This window comes from Misgurnus anguillicaudatus, chromosome 8, assembly GCF_027580225.2.
Source record: "Misgurnus anguillicaudatus chromosome 8, ASM2758022v2, whole genome shotgun sequence".
Taxonomy (NCBI): domain Eukaryota; kingdom Metazoa; phylum Chordata; class Actinopteri; order Cypriniformes; family Cobitidae; genus Misgurnus; species Misgurnus anguillicaudatus.
In genome coordinates, this window is record NC_073344.2 from 24,260,102 (window position 1) to 24,282,777 (window position 22,676).

The following is a 22,676-nucleotide window of genomic DNA, read 5'->3' on the forward strand; positions in this document are numbered from 1 at the left end:
TAGTCATTAAAGCAGTTTTGTAAATAGGCTTACATCAGTTATGTTTTTGCAGTGATGTAATGCCTATCAAACAAAAATACTGCGGTATTTAAATGTATAGCCTACCACAGTCATATATTAGCATTCTTATTCCATTATATGTAGGCTACTTTAAGGTATTTTACATGGTCACAAAACCATGCACATGTAAATTTATAATAATAATACATTGGTACTTTGGAAACATTTTATAAACAGTGGCAGCCGGTGACTTTTGTTTCGAGAGCGCACAATGCGAGGCTCATCACAACATGTATTTAGCCCGTCATGTGTGTCGCTCATGGCGTCAAAATACGAGCCTGCCTGTAGAAGCTTCGAAGGGGTTAATGATAAAAGAGATGCTCATGTTTGCCAGACTTGCGAGTATTTATTTTGCACCTATTGGCAAACAAGGGTACTGCAATACTACAAGATTATTAAAAGAGTGCGACTTCATGGTTTATAAAAAGGGTTTAAATGAATTAAAACAAGTTACCCAGTCTGGCTATTAAATAAATATATAAAATTTTAATATGTAATAAATATAATATAATAAATAAATAAAATATGAATTCTATTATTTCTATTTCATTAATAGCTCAGACAAAATCATAAGTTGCTCTGGTCTGGGGGGCAGTGGCCTCCCCAACTCCACCTATGCCTATGAGACATATCCAGCTGCAGACCTGCAGCACCAGCAGTTTCAGAACCACAGCGCCAGAACCACAGGCACAGAACGCAAATTAAAGATGAAGTTATTGACAATGAGATAAGCGTGGCGAAGATCACAGTGAGTTGTCTGAAATGGTATTGCTATCATGTGGTGAATAATTATTGTGTATTAGGTTAAGAGTTTTGTGTATCATCTTATAGAAGCGTGAATTTGTTTGTTGTCATACTTAATTGTATAGAAATATATTTCTGCAGATGGTACAATTAATTTTCAAACCGCGGGATGTAAATTGGCCTTCCGGTGTTGTTTTGAAAATGTTTATTATTCATGAATATGTTTGTTCCACTTTCCTCTGTTATATGCATTGTTTTTTCTCCTTTTTCAAGGAAATCCCTTAAAATTAATGAAGAGGACAACCAACAGGCTCTCACCAATCTCATGGAACAATCAGAAGAGAGCCCTTCATGTTTTATTTTGGGTTCAAGGATGGAGTTTATTGTTGCATGTCATAACAAAATGAGCCTAAGAGTGAATTATTAATTTGATACATTTTAATTTAGGATTGCATGACTAAATGTGCCTGAGTGATTTTTTTATTGATACATTTAAATTTAATTATTTGTTGTATATTTTTCTTTTAAAATTAAAATGTTCTGCTCTGTTTTTATTTGCTTTAGAGTAAATGTTTATTTTGAGTCTTGTGATTAACCTCAGACAACCCTATATCACCCGAGCTTTGGTTTGGCTTGCATTTTAGATTTCTTCCAGCTATTTGGGGTTAGGAAGAACCAATAATATAATAAACAATTATTTTTCTTTGAACACGAAGCAGTGTTACTGTCTGCATTTGTGTACAACAGGTTCCAGTTACAGAGAATTATGGTGCAAACAACAAAACATTATGAAACATTTTATATGTTTTGACAATGTAAAATGTGGACAATACCACTTTGTGCGGTAAGCTATTGTTAGGAATCTTTTGTCAACATATAAGATGTTTCATAGAAAGTTTCAAGCATTATTTTTTAACATCATTAACAGAAAATAACTCGCATAATAAAACGGATAACTAAACAACTGTATGACACAAGATCAATGTTATAAACTGCTTATTGTACTGTACCTTATGTATTGTAAATAAAAGGCAATTACACCCTAAGACCGTAGGTGGTGCTACTCTGTTAAGAACGTATAAGCTCCGCCCCTCCGTTTGGTTCTGCAGCTGGATACTGGATCTCATGCTTCAGTGAACTTTGGAGTGGACATTTGTTTTATGATGGTGACGTCAGTGGCGTGTGTATGTAATTAAATATTCAACTTCAGTCAGACTCGAGCATCGGATCGATTTAGCAGAAAGGCTTTACAAATCAAACAAACAGTGAGTAGCAAACGATGAGTCTGTCTGACTGATTATCTCATATATATATATATATTCGTGTTTATCTACTCGTCTTTATAGTAAATCACGTTTCGTTGGTGTTTTCAGACTGTGCTTGCGAGCATTATAGAACCAATGTTGTATTTCTGCGGCAAAGAATAGCAATGTTTAAGAATGAGACATTTAAATCTGTCACCGACTCTCGATCCTCATTCAAAGTTTCGCGTGTCTTCCTGCTTTTTTATTGAATACAAAATTATATTAACAACAAAGGCAAATATACATTTACAGTGTAGATAAGTATTACAGGCATTTTATTACAGTATAACTAATAAATTGTTTAGAAAAAACATTCTCCATATAGAGGCTATGCATTGACGTCACTTTTCCACGTGACCACGACGGAGCACGCCCTGTTGAGTGGCAAACGTTTAACAAAATGGATGGTTTTCATTAGCCTGGTAATACCATCCTCTGCTATTTTGCTTCGCTTCATAGACAGAGTCTGGCTGGGCATAATTGACAATCGTTTTCCTTCTCGTGGGAGGGGCTTGTCTGAAGTTTAAAATCATTGGTCTAAACGTAAGCCAATCACACATAACATTTGGATATGATGTGCTTTATGCGCCGGATCAGCCGCATCGAATCTCTGCTGTAAAATACACGTATGATGTGAAAACAAACCCATCGAGCGAAATACCTGAGTTAACATGGCTATGAACGACTTTTGCAGATTATGTAAAGTAAATCGTGCCAGAGCTAGTTGAACACTATCCTTACGGTGGCTTTCCACTCACGTCTAACGGGAGGAAAGCCCCTCTCTCCTCTCAAACTCTTCCACCAGACAACCATAACCATATGTTAAATCTCCCTACCTTATTTTCTGGTTAATCAGGAATGTCACCAAAGAATGCTTGCCCACGCGTCCTCCACCATTAACTGTGAACAATATAATTCCCTTCCATGATTTCTCGATCGTTGTGCACGTCAAGCTGTGCTGCACACAGTTTCTCGCTGACGATCGGTAAAGTTGATAAATTAAACTTTTCCAAAAACTTGTCGGGAGCAGGGCAACAACACAATCTCCATTCAAATGTTTAACACACACTTTTCTTGTTCGGGTTAAAGTTGGCAAGTGCCGGTTCTCCACAACAGAGCTTTCTGTGTCTCCATGTCCACAACAGACTACAACCGTGATTCGGCGTTTAGCGTCTACGTCACGGCTCTCAGCCCGCCCTCTGTTCGTTGATTGGACGGTCGTTTTGAGACCGGTGGAAAACGGTTTGAATGGGAGGTATCTCAGACTGAGTACAGAAGCGTAATGAAATTTAGCGGAAGTACGAAGTCTGACGTAGTCAGGCTAGGTTTTCATAGCGGCTGCTCCGAAATTGCCAGTAAAACTGACTATTATCAGCTTAAAGCGTAACTAAACCACTGGTCAGAGCCTGACTCCACCCACTGGCAATATTTGAAAAATGCAAGAAAAATGGGGAGATCCCAACGGAGACAGAGGGGACAAACTAAGCTCGTACCAAATGTGTGGTGAGATCGTAACAAGGGCGTGGTGAGCTTGAACCTGCTTACGTCATGAGGTATTTTTTGGACCCAACATCCAATAGGAAAATTCAACTGCAGTAGCCACCGTTCAACCTGAAGAGGGCAGCACTCAGACGTTTTTACAACATATATTGTAGTATTGAAACACTTAATATCCAAATGTCAAAAAACTTACTAAAATCAATGAACAGCACGAATAAAGCTTCATTTTTACAGATTATTAACTTAAAAAAGTTGGTTTAGGGTTTAGTTACTCTTTAAATTGAATTTAGTTGGACTTGATAACATAGGGTATGCACGTGACGTCACCTTCGGCGAAAATGACTGCGGTTACGCCCACTAAGTGGCAAAAGACAGAGCGGCAGCATTTGTGTACATTGTGAAATCAGCGAAAACACGGTGAAAACGAGTTTGAATGGTAAACAGCTGTTGTGCGATAAACGGTACAAGCAGATTAACAAAAATTCGGAGCTATCGTTTTACAGACTGCCAAAAAAAAACACCGAAAGGAGAAGTAAATTGATAGTTTATGCCAACGTCCACACAGACCACAGATGGGTTGACAAGTTGATAGGGTCACTATCAAGCAGAGGTGTTACTTTATACTTAAAAAGTATTTTTTCAAATATTTGTATTTTATTCATGTTTTTCTTTGGAAAACATACATTCCAAAGCACATTATCATAATTTTTATTCTATTACATTTCATAAATACAAGTTAAATACAAGTTTAAAATTTAAATAAAATTTATTATTATTATTATTTAGGCCTTATTGAAAAATCCAGCTAAGACCAGCATAAGCTGGTAGCTGTTTTTTTGCTGGTTTAATGTGGCAGTAGCTGGTCAAGCTGGTGGGTCAGCTGGTCTTCCAGCTTGACCAGCTAAGTCTAGTCAGACCAGCTTAAAAAGTGACCAAAACACAGCTAGACCAGCTTATGCGGTCGCAAACATGAACACATCACTCCAATTCTCAGATCTCTACACTGGTCGCCGATCTGCAAGAGATCTTTGTATATAAGTCTCTCTATAACAATGCTTCTGTTTATCTATCTGAACTCCTTCATTCTTACACTCCTCTTAGAAGCTTATGACCCTGTGTCCAGGCTTTGTTGGTGGTCCCCAGTCAGATTTGAGCATCGCATGGATTCAGGATAAAGGCGTTACAAAACAATATTAAACAAACAGTGAGTAGCAAAATATCTGTCTGTCTATCTCATCTATTTAGTTTTCATCTACTCGTCTTTCTTTACAGTTTTAAATCATGTTTTGTTCGTGTTTTCAGAGTGTGCTCGCAAGCATTATAAAACCAATGTATGTAATTCTTATACGTTGTATTCCTGCAGCAAAGAATCATACCTGTCAACATTGGAATTTGAAAATAAGATAAATTTCCCAAACCCTAACAACCCCCCCACACACACACAAACACTCACGCATTATTACATGAGGGAATGGATGATTACACTGCAACAAAAGGACTTTCTTACTTAGTATTGTTGTTACATATTTTCATTAAATATCTAACAATTCTTAAATCAAATGCATTTTCTTGATGAGCAAATTAATTAAGAAAATAAGTTTTTAGACAAAAAATATAAAATTTAAGTAAATTTGTGCTTAAAAAGCAAAAAAACTGCCAATAGGGTGAAAAAAAATCTTTAAATAAGTCTAGTTTTTTTAACACTGTACACTGTAAAAATGTCAAACCCCATTAGCAGATTTTTTTCTTGTTTTAATTACAAATTTACTTAGATTTGATATGTTATTTTCTTAGGTCATTTTGCTCATCTAAAAAAATGCATCTTGATTTAAAAAAAAAATGATATTTGTACTGAAAACAAGATAAAAATACAAAGTAAGTAAGTCTTTTTATGCAGTGTATACCTTGTATCATTGTTTGTATGGCTTATACACAGGTTACAGACATTGCATTCCTTAACACCTTCTGAGTTAAACAGTAAAGCACAAACAGCAGTGTTTCCCTACATGCAAAGTTACAAAAAATTGCCCGCATATCCAAATGTGTGAGTTTGTGCATTGTATTCTCACGCTGGCGGCAGACGTGCCCAAACTACAATTTTATTCTATTCCAAAGGAGTTAGATCGGCGGAATAAAGGATTGGCTTTATTCAGAAGTGACTAGACTGAATATAAAATAGATAGTTAAATAATCAAGTAATCAGTAAGTAAAAAAAGAAAAGATAAACAAATAAAAAAATGGTTAAATAAACATAACATTAAGTAGCAGATTGTTTTTTGATTAACATATACAGCTGTCACTTTAAAAGCCTACAATAATGGATTCATACGTCCTAAACCACTTTTTACCTAAACTGAAGGACTACAAAACAATAAACTGTAATATATTATAATATTGCTTCACCAGATCCTTGCATATGAGACAGCAGGTGTGTCAAGCAGGTTTCACGAGGACTGTTCACGTGTGTATCCTCATAAAAATAATGCATTATACCATTAAACTTTAGAAATAGAGATAATGTCTTTATGCGTACTCAGAAGATGTGATTTACTGTTAACTGTGGGGTTCAGGGCTGTTATGATAATGGGATACAGCGTGCTATAAGAGGGAATGATCTTTTGCGTTAGTAAATTAAAGCCAAAAAATGTCTACTCTATAATGACCGATGTTATATTTAATTTATTTTAATGAGACAGTTTTAATTTCTGGAAATATTTAATACAGAATATGACAAATAATGCAGGATCCCCAAAATGCGACATTTTGATTTTGCACTGTTCCGCGATCGCGAACAACTAGAGGGACTGACTGGCAGATTGTACAATCAGCATTTTGTCTCTGGTAAGCCCATAATTAATCTAATAAATGTGATCATTAGCACATTACATATTAGATGCTGTGCCAAGACAGACACAAATTTGGAGGCGGGAATGGCGGAAGTGACGTCTTTGGTACCCATAAATTTAAACAATACAAGATCCAATCACAAAGCAGAGACAACGAATCACTATGACCACAAACAAGAGGCAGTGGGTGAGTTAATGAGTGTCCATGGTAATAAGGGGGCGAAGCAACACAGGAACAAGGCAGACTAGAAAACAGGGCAGACACAGACCGGACTTCATGACATATAGCATACTCAACTTCGACCTATAAATATAAATACATAATGTTTAGAATGAACTTTTTATTAGTAAGCCTTTATTTACAATGATGAAAAGCTTTTCTGTTGATTTGTATTGTATATTTGAATAACTTTCCTCTCTTCTTTCTCTTATCCCTATCACTAGTGCACATTTTGGTCCGGCGATATGAGCCTTCTGATCAAGAAGCCATTGAAATAATTTACCCAGATGCAATTAAGGAACACATCAACCCTGCATTCCTACACGCCATGACCCAGCCTCTTCACATCACTATAAGTCTGTTTATTTGCATTGGTGCTTATCTGCTCGGCGGGTCTGTTATTTTGGCCCTAATATCTGGAGGAGCCTGGGTTGGCCTGGTGTATTGTTGCTGCTATGAGTATTACGCTTCTTATGTCCAGAAGAGACTACGTACAGAGCTGAAGGACATTCCAGGTCACTATCTCAGCAATCCAGATAACTGCTTCTGGGTCGCTGAAGCCGAGATGGACGGTAGGCGTCAGATTTTGGGTATGGTGGCTGTGAAAGCCAAAGATGACGGCGACGGAAAGAAACATGGAGAGCTTTTACGAATGAGCGTGTTGTCCACCTGTCGCCGTGCTGGTCTCGGTCAACAGCTGGCTAAAACTGCCGAAGACTTCTGCAAGGAACGTAGCTTCACAAAGATCATACTTTCCACCTCTTCTACTCAAAGAGCAGCCGTGGCGCTTTACAATAAGATGGGCTTTAAACTGGTCCTGGTTCATACTCAATCTGAGAGACCAAAGTGGTTGGTGTGGATGTCTAAAGTCAAAATTTTGTACATGGAGAAAATCATGTGATCCATAACTGCTGTTAATACACCTGACCTGAGCTCAATAGCAGAAAGTATTTGATAGTTATGAGATGGTCAGATAAAAACTGATATGGAGTTCCATCAGTTAAAAATAACCAAAGAGTTTCAATATTTTTCCTATTTAAAACTTAACTCTTCTGTAGTTGCATTTTGTACTAAGACCAACAGAAAATTAAAAGTAAAGGTAAGATTCAAATGTTTAACTCTAGGGGAATTGGAAAATGAACATATTTTCAAAAGAAGTGGAATGTCCCTTTAAGCCTAAGACACATGTTTGAGCTGTATTTTCAACTAAAATTAACGGAAACGCTTTATATTACGACCCGCAATCTACTGCGTAATTAAACCAAATTTACAGCGTACCTATTTGTAACAACATAGTACTTTTACACTATGTACTTGTAGGTATACGGAAACAATGTGTTAAGTTTAGGGTAATAATACGGTAAAAGTATTTTACAGCTACAGGGTACCTAGTATTGTAATATTAAAGGAATAGTCTACTCATTTTCAATATTAAAATATGTTATTACCTTAACTAAGAATTGTTGATACATCCCTCTATCATCTGTGTGCGTGCACGTATGCTGCAACGCGCGCTGCGACGCTTCGATAGCATTTAGCTTAGCCCCATTCATTCAATTGTACCATTTAGAGATAAAGTTAGAAGTGACCAAACACATCAACGTTTTTCCTATTTAAGACGAGTAGTTATACGAGCAAGTTTGGTGGTACAAAATAAAACGTAGCGCTTTTCTAAGCAGATTTAAAAGAGGAACTATATTTTATGGCGTAATAGCACTTTTGGGAGTACTTCGACTCGCCTGAAAAGTCCGCTCCCCTTCTCTCTCTCATAATGGGAGAGGGAGGGTGTTACTGCGCCGAGTCGAGGTGCTCACAAAAGTGCTATTGCGCCATAAAATATAGTTCCTCTTTTAAATCCGCTTAGAAAAGAGCTACGTTTTATTTTGTACCACCAAACTTGCTCGTGTGGCTGCTCGTCTTGAATGGGAAGGGCGTTGATGTGTTTGGTCACTTCTAGCTTTGTCTCTGGATGGTGCCGTTGAGTGAATGGGGCTAGGCTGGATGCTGTCGAGGCGTCGCGGCGTGCTCCGGCGCTTGCGTGCACGCGCACAGATGATGGAGGGATGTGTCAACGGTTCTTGGTTGGGGTAGTAACATATTTTAATATTGAAAATTAGTAGACTATTCCTTTAAGTGGTATATGACTTACGTTGATGGGTAATATGGCCTATTGATTTTTTGTTATAATTTTATTTAGATTTTTTTTCATATTCGCTACCTAATGAAAGTATATTGTATACAGTCCATGTCTACGAACCATGTTGGCAAATAAAATATAACACTTTTATTTCGGTATAGACTGTATACTGAGGCTCAAACCAACTTGTAGCCTACGTCTTGATCTGTATAAGTAACTCTTACGTTTGTGGGCTGTAAATGAAAGTGGTGCTTGTTACTCCCTTGTTCTGTGTAATTAACAGGTAACTCTTATATTTGTAGGCTGTTATTAAACTGGTGTTTATTACCCCCTTGTAATGTGTATTTAACAGGTAATTCTTAAAACTTTGTTTTGTTTCTTGTTGAGTTTGTGCTCTTATTTTGTATTTTTTTAATTTCCAATTACTTGTTTGCTCAAACTTAGGCGGATTGTTACTTATATATGCATGGTAATTGAAGTAATTATTAAAAACACAGGTATTATAGTTGCAGACTGTAAACTAAAGTGGTGCTTTGATCACATCTTGTTATAAATTTAGTTATAGGGTAAATACCATAAACATACACAATATTATAATCTTTATTTTAAAAACAACTTAATTTAAAACATCTTTACAACACTATATTTAAGTCAACACTTATCAACTTTTATTTCAAATAAAAAGTCATGACAATCTTTCATTGTTTTTGCGTCTTGGCTTCTTCTGTTGGTCTTCTTGTCCACCAAGGACTCGGGTGTTGAGTAGATGTAGTCTCACAAATGTAGCTGTTCTGCATTACATATATAAACATCAATTAAAGTTTTCAATAAATGTTTCTTCACTGTGCCTTGACAGAAACTGAGTTTTCTAAGCCAGTTATTGTGCTATGTTAACTGTTGGCTAACTTATGTGCTAGCTAACCTGCTGCTACTGCAACCTTCTTGAGAAAACATTGTTTGAAACATAGTCATGTATTAACAAAACCAGTTATCTGATCCATTGTGCGGATCCTGCTCACATCACTCACAGCCAACAGTGTAAGCCCTCTTAGTAAAGAGATTTCACCTCAGGATCGTGTTCCAGCAAAGCCTCCTGCAGGCGGACGGGCAGTACGCATAATACACATGCAGTCTTCTTTTGCTTCATACCCATCGCTGTTGTTTCATTCTGGTTTGACATTGCATAAATTATATTTGGCTAAAATGCTTGTATTTACACGTGTTGAAAAGTTTTATTCTACCAATGATAACACCTATTAAAAATGAACAAATAGCATTCTGCTTTGTTGTCATTGCTGTGTCATTTGAAATAAGAAGTTTTTAAAGAGACAGTAAGATGGCAATTTTAAGCATCCTATCACTGTTTGTAAGTCCCGGACAACAGGTTTAAATGCATGCAAGGTAAAAGAACACTGTAATTTTCTCAGAATATACATTTAAAGTTACCCCGTTTCTCAGAGATCCCCAAACGATTTGTGTGAAGCCATTCAATGACTCAGTCTGCCAAAACCCCACCTTTCAGTAGCCTACTCTGCTCTGATTGGTCAACTGACAGAGTCTCCGCACAGACCACAGATCAGTGGCACAGACCAACAATAGTGCAACATGTATTGACCTAGTGCTAACATGATTTACCGAGAAGACATTATCAACATCAATACATATCATTCATCATTAATCCAAGCAATGAAAACGACAATAGAAACTAACATTTTACACTCATTTAAGCATTTATGTAAGCTAACCGGGTCATAGCAAAACTGTAAGTGTACATGCGCTAACCGCTTGCTAACGTGACTCTCTGACAGTATTAGGGGTGTAATGATTCATCGTGCAAATGCGCGTTTTCTCAATGAATGAATTTGAATGAATACGGTGAAATCCCGGCACATCCGAACGCCAGAGGGCGCTCCCGTGCAGAAACTCCCTTTTTGCCACACAAGAAGTAGCATTACAAACGCTATTCCAGGAAATGTCTACACATGAATATTTATACGCTGTTCTTCAAATTGTTTCAGGTATTTTCATGATAATAAAGAATATTTTGAATGATTTTGTTTAACGAGTGTTGCTTTTTTAAATGCACGTTAAAAACGACTCCGGCTCATAAAGATTTTAGATTGATAAGGACTTCCTACTGACCAAATGTCGTAATACAGGCACAGGCTGTGCAGAAAAAAAGAATCGCAGCCTTGCGATTCAGAATCGATTTCAGACAGGCATTTTTAATGAGGACCGCGATTGAATCGTGATTGAATCGTTACATCCCTAGACAGTATATTAGTAGTTTAAAGTGCCCATATTATGAAAAACTCACATTTTTCTGGGTTTTGGGGTGTTATTTTGTGTCTCTGATGCTTCCACATGCATACAAACTTGGAAAAAAATCCATCCATGCTGTTTTGAGTGAGATACAGGTTTCTGAATGTCCTCTGCCTTGAGTCTCAGATTGCGCAAGTTCAAACTCAGCTCCGTTGTTACGTAACTAGCCGTTTCGTCACATTCCGTTTGAATTTTTCCGCCCACCACCCCACTCGCAGGTCTCCACACACCAGGGAGCTAGAGAGAGCACATGCTAGAGCATCTGTATCTCAAAACAGAGATCATACATTGATGCTAATCCCGTAAATTGTACCTTTTAAATGTATAGTGATTTTATAATTGTTTGTAGACAGTAGGCTATATAGATATTTTTGCAGGCTAGATAGTTTGCAGCGTGGTTTCGAAAGTTTAAAAAAAATGTAACGGCTTTATTTTACAATTCTACAAGAACTAAGTAATAGTGCTTAGCCAAACTAATGCCTGGCTCACACTACAGGATTTTTAAAATCCTGGCAGATTTTGAAATCTGGTTGCAGCGCACACATAAAGAGAATCTTGTCAGATATTCTTCTCTCAAATCTTAAACATGCTCACACTACAGGAATTAAAAATCCTAGTGCATCACACACTACAGGATATTATTAGGATTACCTTGCCAGAGCAAGCACTTCACTTCACCTCAGGAGAAGAGTATATAAAGGAATGAAGATTATGACACATTTATTATGATTTCTTTTTAAATATTTACAAAGTAGCAGCTTTCTTTTTGAAACCTAGGCAATTTCTCCTCCTCAGCTCTTGTTTATGCGGCAACGATTATGATATGTTTTAAGGATGTGTTATGCAGGCAGTGTTTGAATGCATACTGTAGATGTGTGCACAATCTAGCACCAACTCAAGTCTAATCCTTATGCAAGATTTATTTAAATTTAAATACATCTATTTAAAAACATATTTTTAATATAATTGGCTAGCCTATATGTCATTATTTTTTGCACATTTAAGAGTTATTATAAGTGATCTAGGCTATTTCTATTAATGCTCTGTTTTCCTGTTCCTTCTTAACAGGAATATTATTGTAGGCTAAGCGTTAAATGACTGATACTTGGTTAAACTTGTTTTTGCACTGTTGTTTGCATAATTCCACTGTATATATACTCTGCGGTGATATTGTTTTGTAGCTATATACTATGTGGATTCTATTTTTGTTGTTTATTCTTCTGAGGCTGCTGGTCTTTGAGAGCTTATAAACAAATTTTATGATAGTTTTATAATGACAGTAAAGTGTTTATTCTATTCTATTTTATCTTGCAGTGTAGGGTCTAGTGTTTAATTCAGTATTTACATTACCAATGGTTTTGGACAAATATGTCATTTAATGTGAAACGTTGTAAGTGTCGATATGAGGCTCATCAGATTCTCAAGTGTGCGGTATTTCAGCAATCAGCGCTGCACTTGGGTGAGGTTCAAGCGGATTATTTATATTTCGAACAACTAATTGCGTGATATAACATAATGTTTGATAGTACATATCCTGCATGCCGGTGAACACTGAACAGCAATGCATGCATGATGACCTTAAATTACTTTTATGGTTATATGGTCATACAGATAAAAACTTTGTGCGTCTGTAAAGTAATATTTAAAACATGATGCAAGGCAAGGCAGGCAAGGCAAGGCAAGTTTATTTGTATAGCACATTTCATACACAAAGGTCATTCAAAGTGCTTTACATAGAAATGCGAAAACAAAAATCAAAGATACATGAATTTAAAATATCAATTAAAAGAAAATAAATGTGATTTTAATAAAAACTGTTTAAATGTGTGAAAAATAATAAAACAGGAATAAAAGTATAAAACAATTAAAAATATGAATAAAAACAAGAGAAATAGAAAATAATTAAAATAGTGCATATATAATATAGTGCAATCAGTTCGGACGCAGCATAGTGCTCATTCAGTAAATGCATAGTTAAACAGATGTGTTTTGAGTCTGGATTTGAATGTGGCTACTGTTGGAGCACATTTGATCTCTTCTGGGAGCTGGTTCCAGCTGCGACTCTGCCGCCTGCCCCATCGGGTTCTGTGCGTTTGTGGAGCGCGTCACAAAAAAAGAACTGAAAATCGTCATATCATTTTAAATTAATTTTGTTAATAAGCTAATTATTTAAGTGCAACTTATTTCGTGTATGCCTATTTATTTCATTAAATTTCCTCTATACACATAATAGCTGCAGGTGCGTGATGTGACTGACCATCATCATGTTCTGTTGTTTTTAGGATATTTTAGATAATGTTTATGACAACGTGAATCAAGCAAGGAATTAATTTCTATATTTTAAAGTCTGTCTGCCCCAACGAGCTGCAGTTGTGGCGGAATGAGTCCGGCTGCGCTGTCTACCCGTACAGCAGCTTGATTCGCGGTCCCGAAAGCTGTCAATCATCTCCGTCTCTCAATGATTATTGTGAAAGTATGACGTAAAAATCCTAAATATCAAACATGTTTGATAAGATCGGGGCGGCCCCGATTTGCTTGAGAGCATATCGGAAGGTGTAAGTTTAGATTTTTAAACGTCTCACATTACAGGATAATCTGGGCCGAACTTCGGAGCCGATCAAGGTCCATTGCCTGATTTTCCCTCAGATTCTCGGGAGGGAAAAATCGGGGTAAATTCGGCCCGATTATCCTGTGGTGTGAGCCAGGCATAAAAGTTTTTTGCCAAACTAACCGAGACCGGGCCTTACCGCCCCGGCTTTTCTGACGAGGCTGACCCAGGAGCCTCTTATAACTTTACGGTCCGGACCTCCCGCTAGCTTCTAGCAATTAGCATGCGGTCCACAAGCAGTGTACATCCCCCGCCGGGTCTTAATTTCTGTAATTTGTGAAAATAATGCGTTTGAAAATGTTTTATAGCCTAACGGGAATATCCCAGTAAACAATTACGGTCTTTCAACGTTGAAATATGGTTGAAAATAAGTCGGTCCGCCTTGGACTGGTTTACGACGTGATTTCAACTAAGTAGTTTTGGCTGGACTGTTTGACTACGTATTTTCAACTGACCATGTTTTCAACTCATAATCTACCAGTAAACAATTACGGTCTTTCAACGTTGAAATATGGTTGAAAATAAGTCGGTCCGCCTTGGACTGGTTTACGACGTGATTTCAACTAAGTAGTTTTGGCTGGACTGTTTGACTACATGTTTTCAACTGACCATGTTTTCAACTCATAATCTAAGACAGCTAGATAATCTGTTATACATGCTAAAACAACGGAGAATACAAATTACCAAACCATGTTTATTATTATTGTAGATCATTCTTGTTAATGATTGCGCTTGCGTACTCTATGGACACTGAGAGACACCGTACTAGTGGAAGTGCGCATGAGTCCTGTTGGCGCTGTTTTATATTCCCCTGCCGGGTTGAAATGTTTAGTTTCGGTTTGTTGCCTGTGGCTGTGAAAGCTGTAAATTGAATATACACTACAGATGTTTATGTAATAAATACGGCTGGTTTGGATTTATCATGGACTCTTCACTCATTTCTACAATTATCTTAAGTAAATGTAAAGAGTTTTACATATTACGTCAAAGTTATAAAAAATTTGAAACTGCGATTGAGGTGCAATGAGGATTCATGATATAATTACCCCACCCCACCAGGTGGCGGTAATGCACCATTAAAGGTAGTTGCCAACCGCCATAAAACTTAAAGAAGAAGAAGCGAAGAGGCAGGTGAATGTGACGCGAATCTTCCACCCATCATCACAGAGAGAAGCCCAACCAACCGCCAGATTACAGAAAGCTCTGGACTGCTCATAGCAGGTATTTTCAAAGCTGTCCTGGAGGACCACTAGTCATGCACATTTTGCATGTTTCCCTTTTGTGACACACCTCATTCAGTTACCTTACACACCCAGTTCAAGTCTTGCAGTCTTTACTAATGAGCTGAAAATTTAAACCAGGTGTGTCTAATGAGGGAGACATGCAAATTGTGCAGTACTAGTAGTCCTCCAGGACAGCTTCGAAAACCTCTGGCTCATTGCATTGGACTGACCTATGTTTACTGCGCTCTGAAATCTGTGTTGGTATATGTTTATTGCACTCTGTGTTGGTTACTGGACCGACCTGTTTATTGCAGACTGTGAAATCTGTTGGTTACTTGACTGTTTGCACTATTTAAAATGTGCTGTTTTATTAAAGTTCTTATAACCCTTAAAGCTTTGTTTCATTTTATAAAATGTTAGTTGGTATGTTAATGTGGTCCTGTTTTCAACATTGAAAAGATGGATGAATATGGACCAAAATTAGACGTTGAAGATCGACCTGATTTGAACGTTGAAAAGATGGACGAATATGACGTCTTTTCAATTTTAATTTTCAACCTTCAATGGACCAAAATTAGACGTTGAAGATCGACCTGTTTTCAACGTTGAAAAGTTGGACAAATTTGACGTCTTTTCAATTTTCATTTTCAACCTTCACTGGACCATAATTAGACGTTGAAGATCGACCTGTTTTCAACGTTGAAAAGTTGGACAAATTTGACGTCTTTTCAATTTTCATTTTCAACCTTCACTGGACCATAATTAGACGTTGAAGATCGACCTGTTTTTAACGTTGAAAAGTTGGACAAATTTGACGTCTTTTCAATTTTAATTTTTAACCTTCAGTGGACCAAAATTAGACGTTGAAGGTTTACGTCTACTCAACGTCCAATAGACGACTTTTTGCTAGCTGGGATGTTAGTATTGTCCAGGGAAAACGAGTTTATTGTTGACTCATGGGTTTCTTCTCTTTACTTATTTGTGATACTTTTCTGCATGATTTGTCTGTTGGCAACATAAACCGTTAATAATAATAATATATAAAATAATAACACAGTATGGTCTGTACTGCTCACGATATCACTATGCATGCGCACATGACGTTAGTAGTGGGGCTGATCAAAGGAGCAGCAGCTCATAAATATGTAATGACTAGCTCAAAACCGCACAATCTGAAATGCCCTGAAACAGAGGCTCCTAGAGATGGGTAACAATCTTTTCCTACAAGCTATTTTGAGCAAACAACTTTTGAAACATGCTTTATGGAACTCATACACCTATTTAACTTTTGGAAAAGCAGTCATAAGATGGGCACGTTAATCTGCACTATCCAACCACGGCACTGTCATCTACACTGCTCATTTGCATTTTAATGAATATGTTTGTTCCACTTTTGTTGGTTTATGCATTGTTTTTTTTTCCTTTTTCAAGGATATTCCTTAAAAATTGATAAAGACAACCAACAGGCCCTCACCAATCTCATGGAACAATCAGAAGAGAGCCCTTCATGTTTTATTTTGGGTTCAAGGATGGAGTTTATTGTTGCATGTCATAACAAAATGAGCGTAAGAGTGAATTATTAATTTGATACATTTTAATCTAGGATTGTCATGACTAAATGTGCCTGAGTGAATTGTTTGATTAATACATTTCAATTTAATCATTTGTTGTATAATTTTCTTTTAAAATTAAAATGTTCTGCTCCTTTTTTATTTGCTTTAGAGTAAATTTTGAGTCTAGTGATTTACCTCATAAGACGCGAGCTTTGGTGCATTTTAGATTTCTTCCAGCTATTTGTGGTTAGGAAGAACCAATAAATATAATAAACAATTATTTTTCTTTGAACATCAAGCAGTGTAATTGTCCACCTTTGTGTACAACAGGTTCCAGTTACAGAGTATTATGGTATTATGGTGCAAACAACAAAACATTGTGAAACATTTTATATGTTGACAATGTAAAATGGGGACAATACCGCTTTGTGCAGTAAGCTATTGTTAGGAATCTTTTGTCAACATATAAGATATCTCATAGAAAGTTCTTTTAAGCATTATTTTTTAACATCATAAACAGGTAATAACTCACATAATAAAACGGATAACTAAACAACTGTATGACACAAGATCAATGTTATAAACTGCTTATTGTACTGTATGTATTGTAATTACAAAGTATGACGTAAATTATATGTAATAAAAGCAAATTACACCATAAAACCGTAGGTGGTGCTACTCTGTTAAGAACGTAACTTCCCCCCGTTCTGGTTTTCCAGCTGGATACTGCATACTGGATCTCATGCTTCAGTGAACTTTGGAGTGGACATTTGTTTTATGATGGTGACGTCAGTGGCGTGTGTATGTAATTAAATATACAACTTCAGTCAGACTCGAGCATCGGATCGATTTAGCAGAAAGGCTTTACAAGACAATATCAAACAAACAGTGAGTAGCAAACGATGAGTCTGTCTGACTGTCTATCTCATATATATATTCGTGTTTATCTACTCGTCTTTATAGTTTTAAATCACGTTTCGTTGGTGTTTTCAGAGTGTGCTTGCGAGCATTATTTATTTGTATTTATTTAGTTGTATTTCTGCGGCAAAGAAGAGCAATGTTTAAGAATGAGACATTTAAATCTGTCACCGACTCACGAATCTCATTCAAAGTTTCGCGTGTCTTCCTGATTTTTTTATTTAATACTAAATTATATTAACAACAAAGGCAAATATACATTTACAGTGTAGATAAGTATTACAGGCATTTTATTACAGTATAACTAATAAATTGTTTAGAAAAAAGCGCGTCTTCCTGATTCTCCACATAGAGGGTGTGCATTGACGTCACTTTTCCACGTGACCACGACAGAGCACGCCCTGGTGGGTGGCAAACGTTTAACAAAATGGATGGTTTTCATGGCGGCTGCTCCGAAAATGCCAGTAAAACTGACTATTATCAGCTTAAATTGAATTTAGTTGGACTTGATAGCAGAGGGTATGCACGTGACGTCACCTTCGGCGAAAATGACTGCGGTTACGCCCACTGAGTGGCAAAGGCAGAGCGGCAGAATGAGTGTCGAGTCTGAATGGGAAACAGCTGTTGTGCGGTAAACTGTACAAGCAGATTAACAAGAATTCGGAGCTATCATTTTACAGAAAAACACAGAAAGGAGAAGTAAATTGATTGTTCATGCCAACGTCCACAGACCACAGGTGGGTTGACAAGTTGCTAGGGTCACTATCAAGCAGAGGTTTACTTTCTACTTAAAAGTATTTTTTACAAGTATTTGTATTTTATGTGTGTGTGTGTGTGTGTGTGTGTGTGTGTGTGTGTGTGTTTTAAACATATATTCCAAAGCATATTATCATAAGTTTTACTCTTTTACATTTCAGAAAAAAAAGTTTTTGTTTTACATTTAATATTTAAGTACATTAACGTAATTTTACTCTCGTAAAAGTACACAATTTTAATGTAATTAGGTATTCAATAAATTTTAATATGCAATATTAAAGAAAACAGTATGATTTATGCTTTAGAATGTAGTGAAGTAATTTTTTTCCAATACAAAAGCACAGATACTTGGAAAATGTAACTAAGTATTGTCCACCTTTGCTATCAAGTCTAACTAAATTCAATTTAAGCTGATAATAGTCAGTTTTACTGGCATTTTCGCAGCAGCCCCTATGAAACCAGACATTTTGGCCCTGTCCCAAATAGCACACTCTAGACTTGTGGTCCTCCTTAGAGTCCACACTTTGATGACATCATGTAGTGCAGACTTTAGGGACCCTTGATGCGAGTCCACGTGGTTGCACGTAGTCGTATTTTGGGACAGACTCGAGTGTCAAGCCGGAAATAGGAAGAGAAGTTGCCCGTCAGTGTGAACTCCTCCCATCTATTGTCTGATTGGTCTGATTGCTCTTTCGCAAGGACTTCTGGGTTGGTAAAGTGCACAAAGCCTGCTGCAGTGTGGGCTTCGCTAAAGACCGGATCAAGGGGGTAAAGGGGGGGGCTGATGAGCACACTTCGAAGCATAATAATGACAGATGGGACACCCTACGGACTCGTAGACTAAGCGAGCAAGCCCAATTCAAGGCCACGAGACAAAAAGCCCACATAAAGTGCGCCATTTGAGACATTTGCCACTCAACAGGGCGAGTTCGGGCGTGGTCACGTGGAAAAGTGATGTCAATGCATACCCTCTATAGAAGTTCAATGTAGATTTAAAGGTGCAGAGGGCAATATATAAACGTGCATGCTTTTAATAACCTATTAATTGAATAAATGGTTAATACAACATAGTCATTTTGTGTGACGTGAATTTTTAAGTAGGCTACAAATAATCAATGTAGTCAAGTTAAAAAACAAAAACAATAGTAGCCTAACAAAAACAATACGAGAATTAAAAAAGTTGGTAATGCAGTAATATAGCACAGTCAACTGCATACTACTCATAAATATAAATGCATAATGTTTATGGGCTTTTGTATTCATTTGTAGGCATATTTACAATGATGAAGGGCTCTTCTGTTGTTTTGTATTGTACTAATATACTAAATATATTTTAAAAACTTCTTTCTCTTATTCCTATCACTAGTGCACATTTTGGTCCGACGATATGAGCCTTCTGATCAAGAAGCCATTGAAATGATTTACCCAGATGCAATTAAGGAACACATCAACCCTGCATTCCTACACGCCATGACCCAGCCTCTTCACATCACTATAAGTCTGTTTTTTTGCATTGGTGCTTATCTGCTCGGCGGGTCTGTTTTTCTGGCCCTAATATCTGGAGGAGCCTGGGTTGGCCTGTTGTACTGTTGCTGCTATGAGTTTTATGCTTCTTATGTCCGGGAAAGAATGCGTACAGACATGAAGGACATTCCAGGTTACTATCTCAGCAATCCAGATAACTGCTTCTGGGTCGCTGAAGCCGAAATGGATGGTAGGCGTCGGATTTTGGGCATGGTGGCTGTGGAAGTCAAAGATGACGGCGACGGAAAGAGACACGGAGAGCTTTTACGAATGATTGTGTCGTCCACCTGTCGCCGTGCTGGTCTCGGTAAACAGCTGGCTAAAACCGTTGAAGACTTTTGCAAGGAACGTGGCTTCACAAAGATCATGCTTTTCACCACTTCTACTCAAAGAGCAGCCGTGGCGCTTTACAATAAGATGGGCTTTAAACTGGTTAATACTCAATCTGAAAGTAATCCATCTCTGGAGTGGTTAATTTGGATGACTCGAGTCAAACTTTTTTACATGGAGAAGATCATTTGATCCTTAACTGCTGTTAATACACCTGACCTGAGCTTAATAGCATGAAGTTTTTGAGAGTTGAGAGACAGTAATGGTCAGATGAAAAATTATATGCAGTTTTTCCTTCGGTTTCACAGACAAGGCTTAAGGCTAAGACACATGTTTGAGCTGTCACATCTGAAAATAACTTGCACTGACAGATCTTAAAATATGGCAGTGCTATTGATTTGTCTCAAGGTAACATCTTTTTTTCTAAGGCATGTTTACAAAATATGCTTAAACATATATTAATTTAACTAGTCCAGGCTTTAGCTAAGCCTTGTGTGTGAAACCAGAAAGAAATCTTACATTTCTGTGTGACCTATCAATGGAAATGTAGTAATGTTGATGTTTATAAACTTTGTTTACAAGATAAATCATTTTATTTACCTCTTCATAGTTACATAATTCTACTTTTTAGTAGCACTTTGTATAGTATATTACACAAAAATTAAATGTAAAAGATTTTACACTTCTGAATTTGGATTGTTGTCCTAGTAATGCCTTGCTTGTTGCACAATAGCTAATATGTTATGTATTCAGTTAATTATTAAAGTACTTCTCTTATTCAATTTCATTGATTACACAGCCCAGTTAAAGTTCAAAAAGAAGATTGATGTATTTTCTCACTAAGCATGGTTAAAATCACACAAATTACACAAAAAATGCAATCCAAAAATCAAAGTACTATGCCCACTGAAAATATCCAGATAATAAAAAACTGTAAAATTATACCACATGATTTAGTTAACTTTTTGTTTATAGCTACATAAGCAGAGACAATGAATAGGTTTTTATGAACACGCTGACAAGGCCCCTTCACAAAGTGTCCCCAGAAGTCTAAGATCGGCTCTGGCTTGATATAATATCACCAAAGCAGTTTTTGTAAACAAGAATATCACGGTATTTTAATGCACACCACAGTCATGTAACAGCATTCTTTAACCATTATACTTTCTTCAAGGTATTTATACAGTCAAAAAACTCGTTAACACCGGTACTTTGGATTGAATAATTTTTGCTTGTAAAGCATTGAGGAAAGCACGTTGCAACCAGATCGGTAAATAACGGTTCGGGTAGGGTAGGTGGCTCTAACTTAACAAATAAACACAGAGATACATGTCCAACGTGTGCTCTCTAAGAATGACTTTATTACTCTGCTTGGTTTTCAGCGAATGCACTCACTCCTATAAGCTTAACTTTACGTGCGGGACAACCAACAATGGTCACTGGTTTGTTGTCTTCTAAGAGGAGTGTAAGGACGAAGGAGATCAGATAGATAAACAGGTGCATTGAACAAACAGTCTTAGGCCTTACCGAAAAATCCAGCTAAGACCAGCATAAGCTGGTAGCTGGTTTTTGCTGGTTTAATGTGGAAGTAGCTGGTCAAGCTGGTGGGTCAGCTGGTCTTCTAGCCTGACCAGCTAAGTCTAGTTAGACCAACTTAAAAAGTGACCAAAACACAGCTAGACCAGCTTATGCGGTCGCAAACATGAACACATCACTCCAATTCTCAGATCTCTACACTGGTTGCCGATCTGCAAGAGAATAGATTTTAAGATTCTCCTCTTTGTATACAAGTCTCTCTATAACAATGCTTCTGTTTATCTATCTGAACTCCTTTATTCTTACACTCCTCTTAGAAGCTTATGACCCTGTGTCCAGGCTTTGTTGGTGGTCCCCCGCGTAAACTTAAAGCGTAAATGAGAGCGTGCATTCGCGGTGGCCAGACCATGACTGTGGAATACCCTGCCATTAGACATTAGGATGGCCCCTTCCTTGTCTAGATTTAAGTCCCTGCTAAAAACTCTATTTTCCTTAGCTTACTGACTACTCTGAGGTTTATTTATATGCCGTATAATATTTTATGCTCTGTAAAGCACTTTGGTCAGCCTTGTGGCTGTTGTAAATGTGCTATACAAATAAACTGAACTTGAACTTGACTCGTGGTGTTCCGGTCCATACTGAAAAATCCAGCTAAGACCAGCATAAGCTGGAGAGCTGGTTTTTGCTGGTCCCCCAGCTTGGTAGCTGGTATTGCTGGTGTAGCAAGCTGGTCTAGCTGTGTTTTGGTCACTTTTTAAGCTGGTGTAGCTGTGTTTTGGTTATGTTTTAGGCTGGTGCAGCTGGATTTAGCTAGTCAGGCTGGAAGACCAGCTGACCCACCAGCTTGACCAGCTTTGCCAGGCTCGGAGGACCAGCTTAAACCAGCTACTGCCACCTTAAACCAGCTACCAGCTTATTCTGGTCTTAACTGTTTCCTTGCGCCTGGGCAGGATTTTTTTTGTTTTAAAGTTTATAATCTTTAAAGCTGTAATTTTAAAACTCTGCCTATTTTCAGCAAATATCATATGAAATATGATATTATATTATGTAAAGAATTCGCAATAAGCACTACTTTGTCAAACCTAATGTACTTTG

The 22,676-nt window shown here is 37.3% G+C and overlaps 2 protein-coding genes across 4 annotated transcripts; both read left to right on the forward strand.

Moving 5' to 3' along the window:
* Positions 1-1,930: 1,930 nt before the first annotated feature.
* Positions 1,931-8,098, forward strand: LOC129450878 (probable N-acetyltransferase camello). Of its 2 annotated transcripts, none has more exons than XM_073870518.1 (2): positions 1,931-2,069; positions 6,899-8,067. In XM_073870518.1, coding segments are annotated over exons 1-2 (678 nt in total). In that variant the 5' UTR covers positions 1,931-2,068; the 3' UTR covers positions 7,576-8,067. The 2 variants fall into 2 exon arrangements, with proteins under 2 accessions (XP_073726619.1, XP_073726620.1); XM_073870519.1 differs by lacking the exon at positions 1,931-2,069 and adding an exon at positions 4,679-4,812 and having other exon boundaries at positions 6,899-8,098.
* On the forward strand, positions 1,938-20,989 carry LOC129450637 (probable N-acetyltransferase camello). Of its 2 annotated transcripts, none has more exons than XM_073870517.1 (2): positions 1,938-2,069; positions 19,558-20,989. In XM_073870517.1, coding segments are annotated over exons 1-2 (681 nt in total). In that variant the 5' UTR covers positions 1,938-2,068; the 3' UTR covers positions 20,238-20,989. The 2 variants fall into 2 exon arrangements, with proteins under 2 accessions (XP_073726618.1, XP_073726617.1); XM_073870516.1 differs by lacking the exon at positions 1,938-2,069 and adding an exon at positions 17,255-17,405.
* Positions 20,990-22,676: the final 1,687 nt, after the last annotated feature.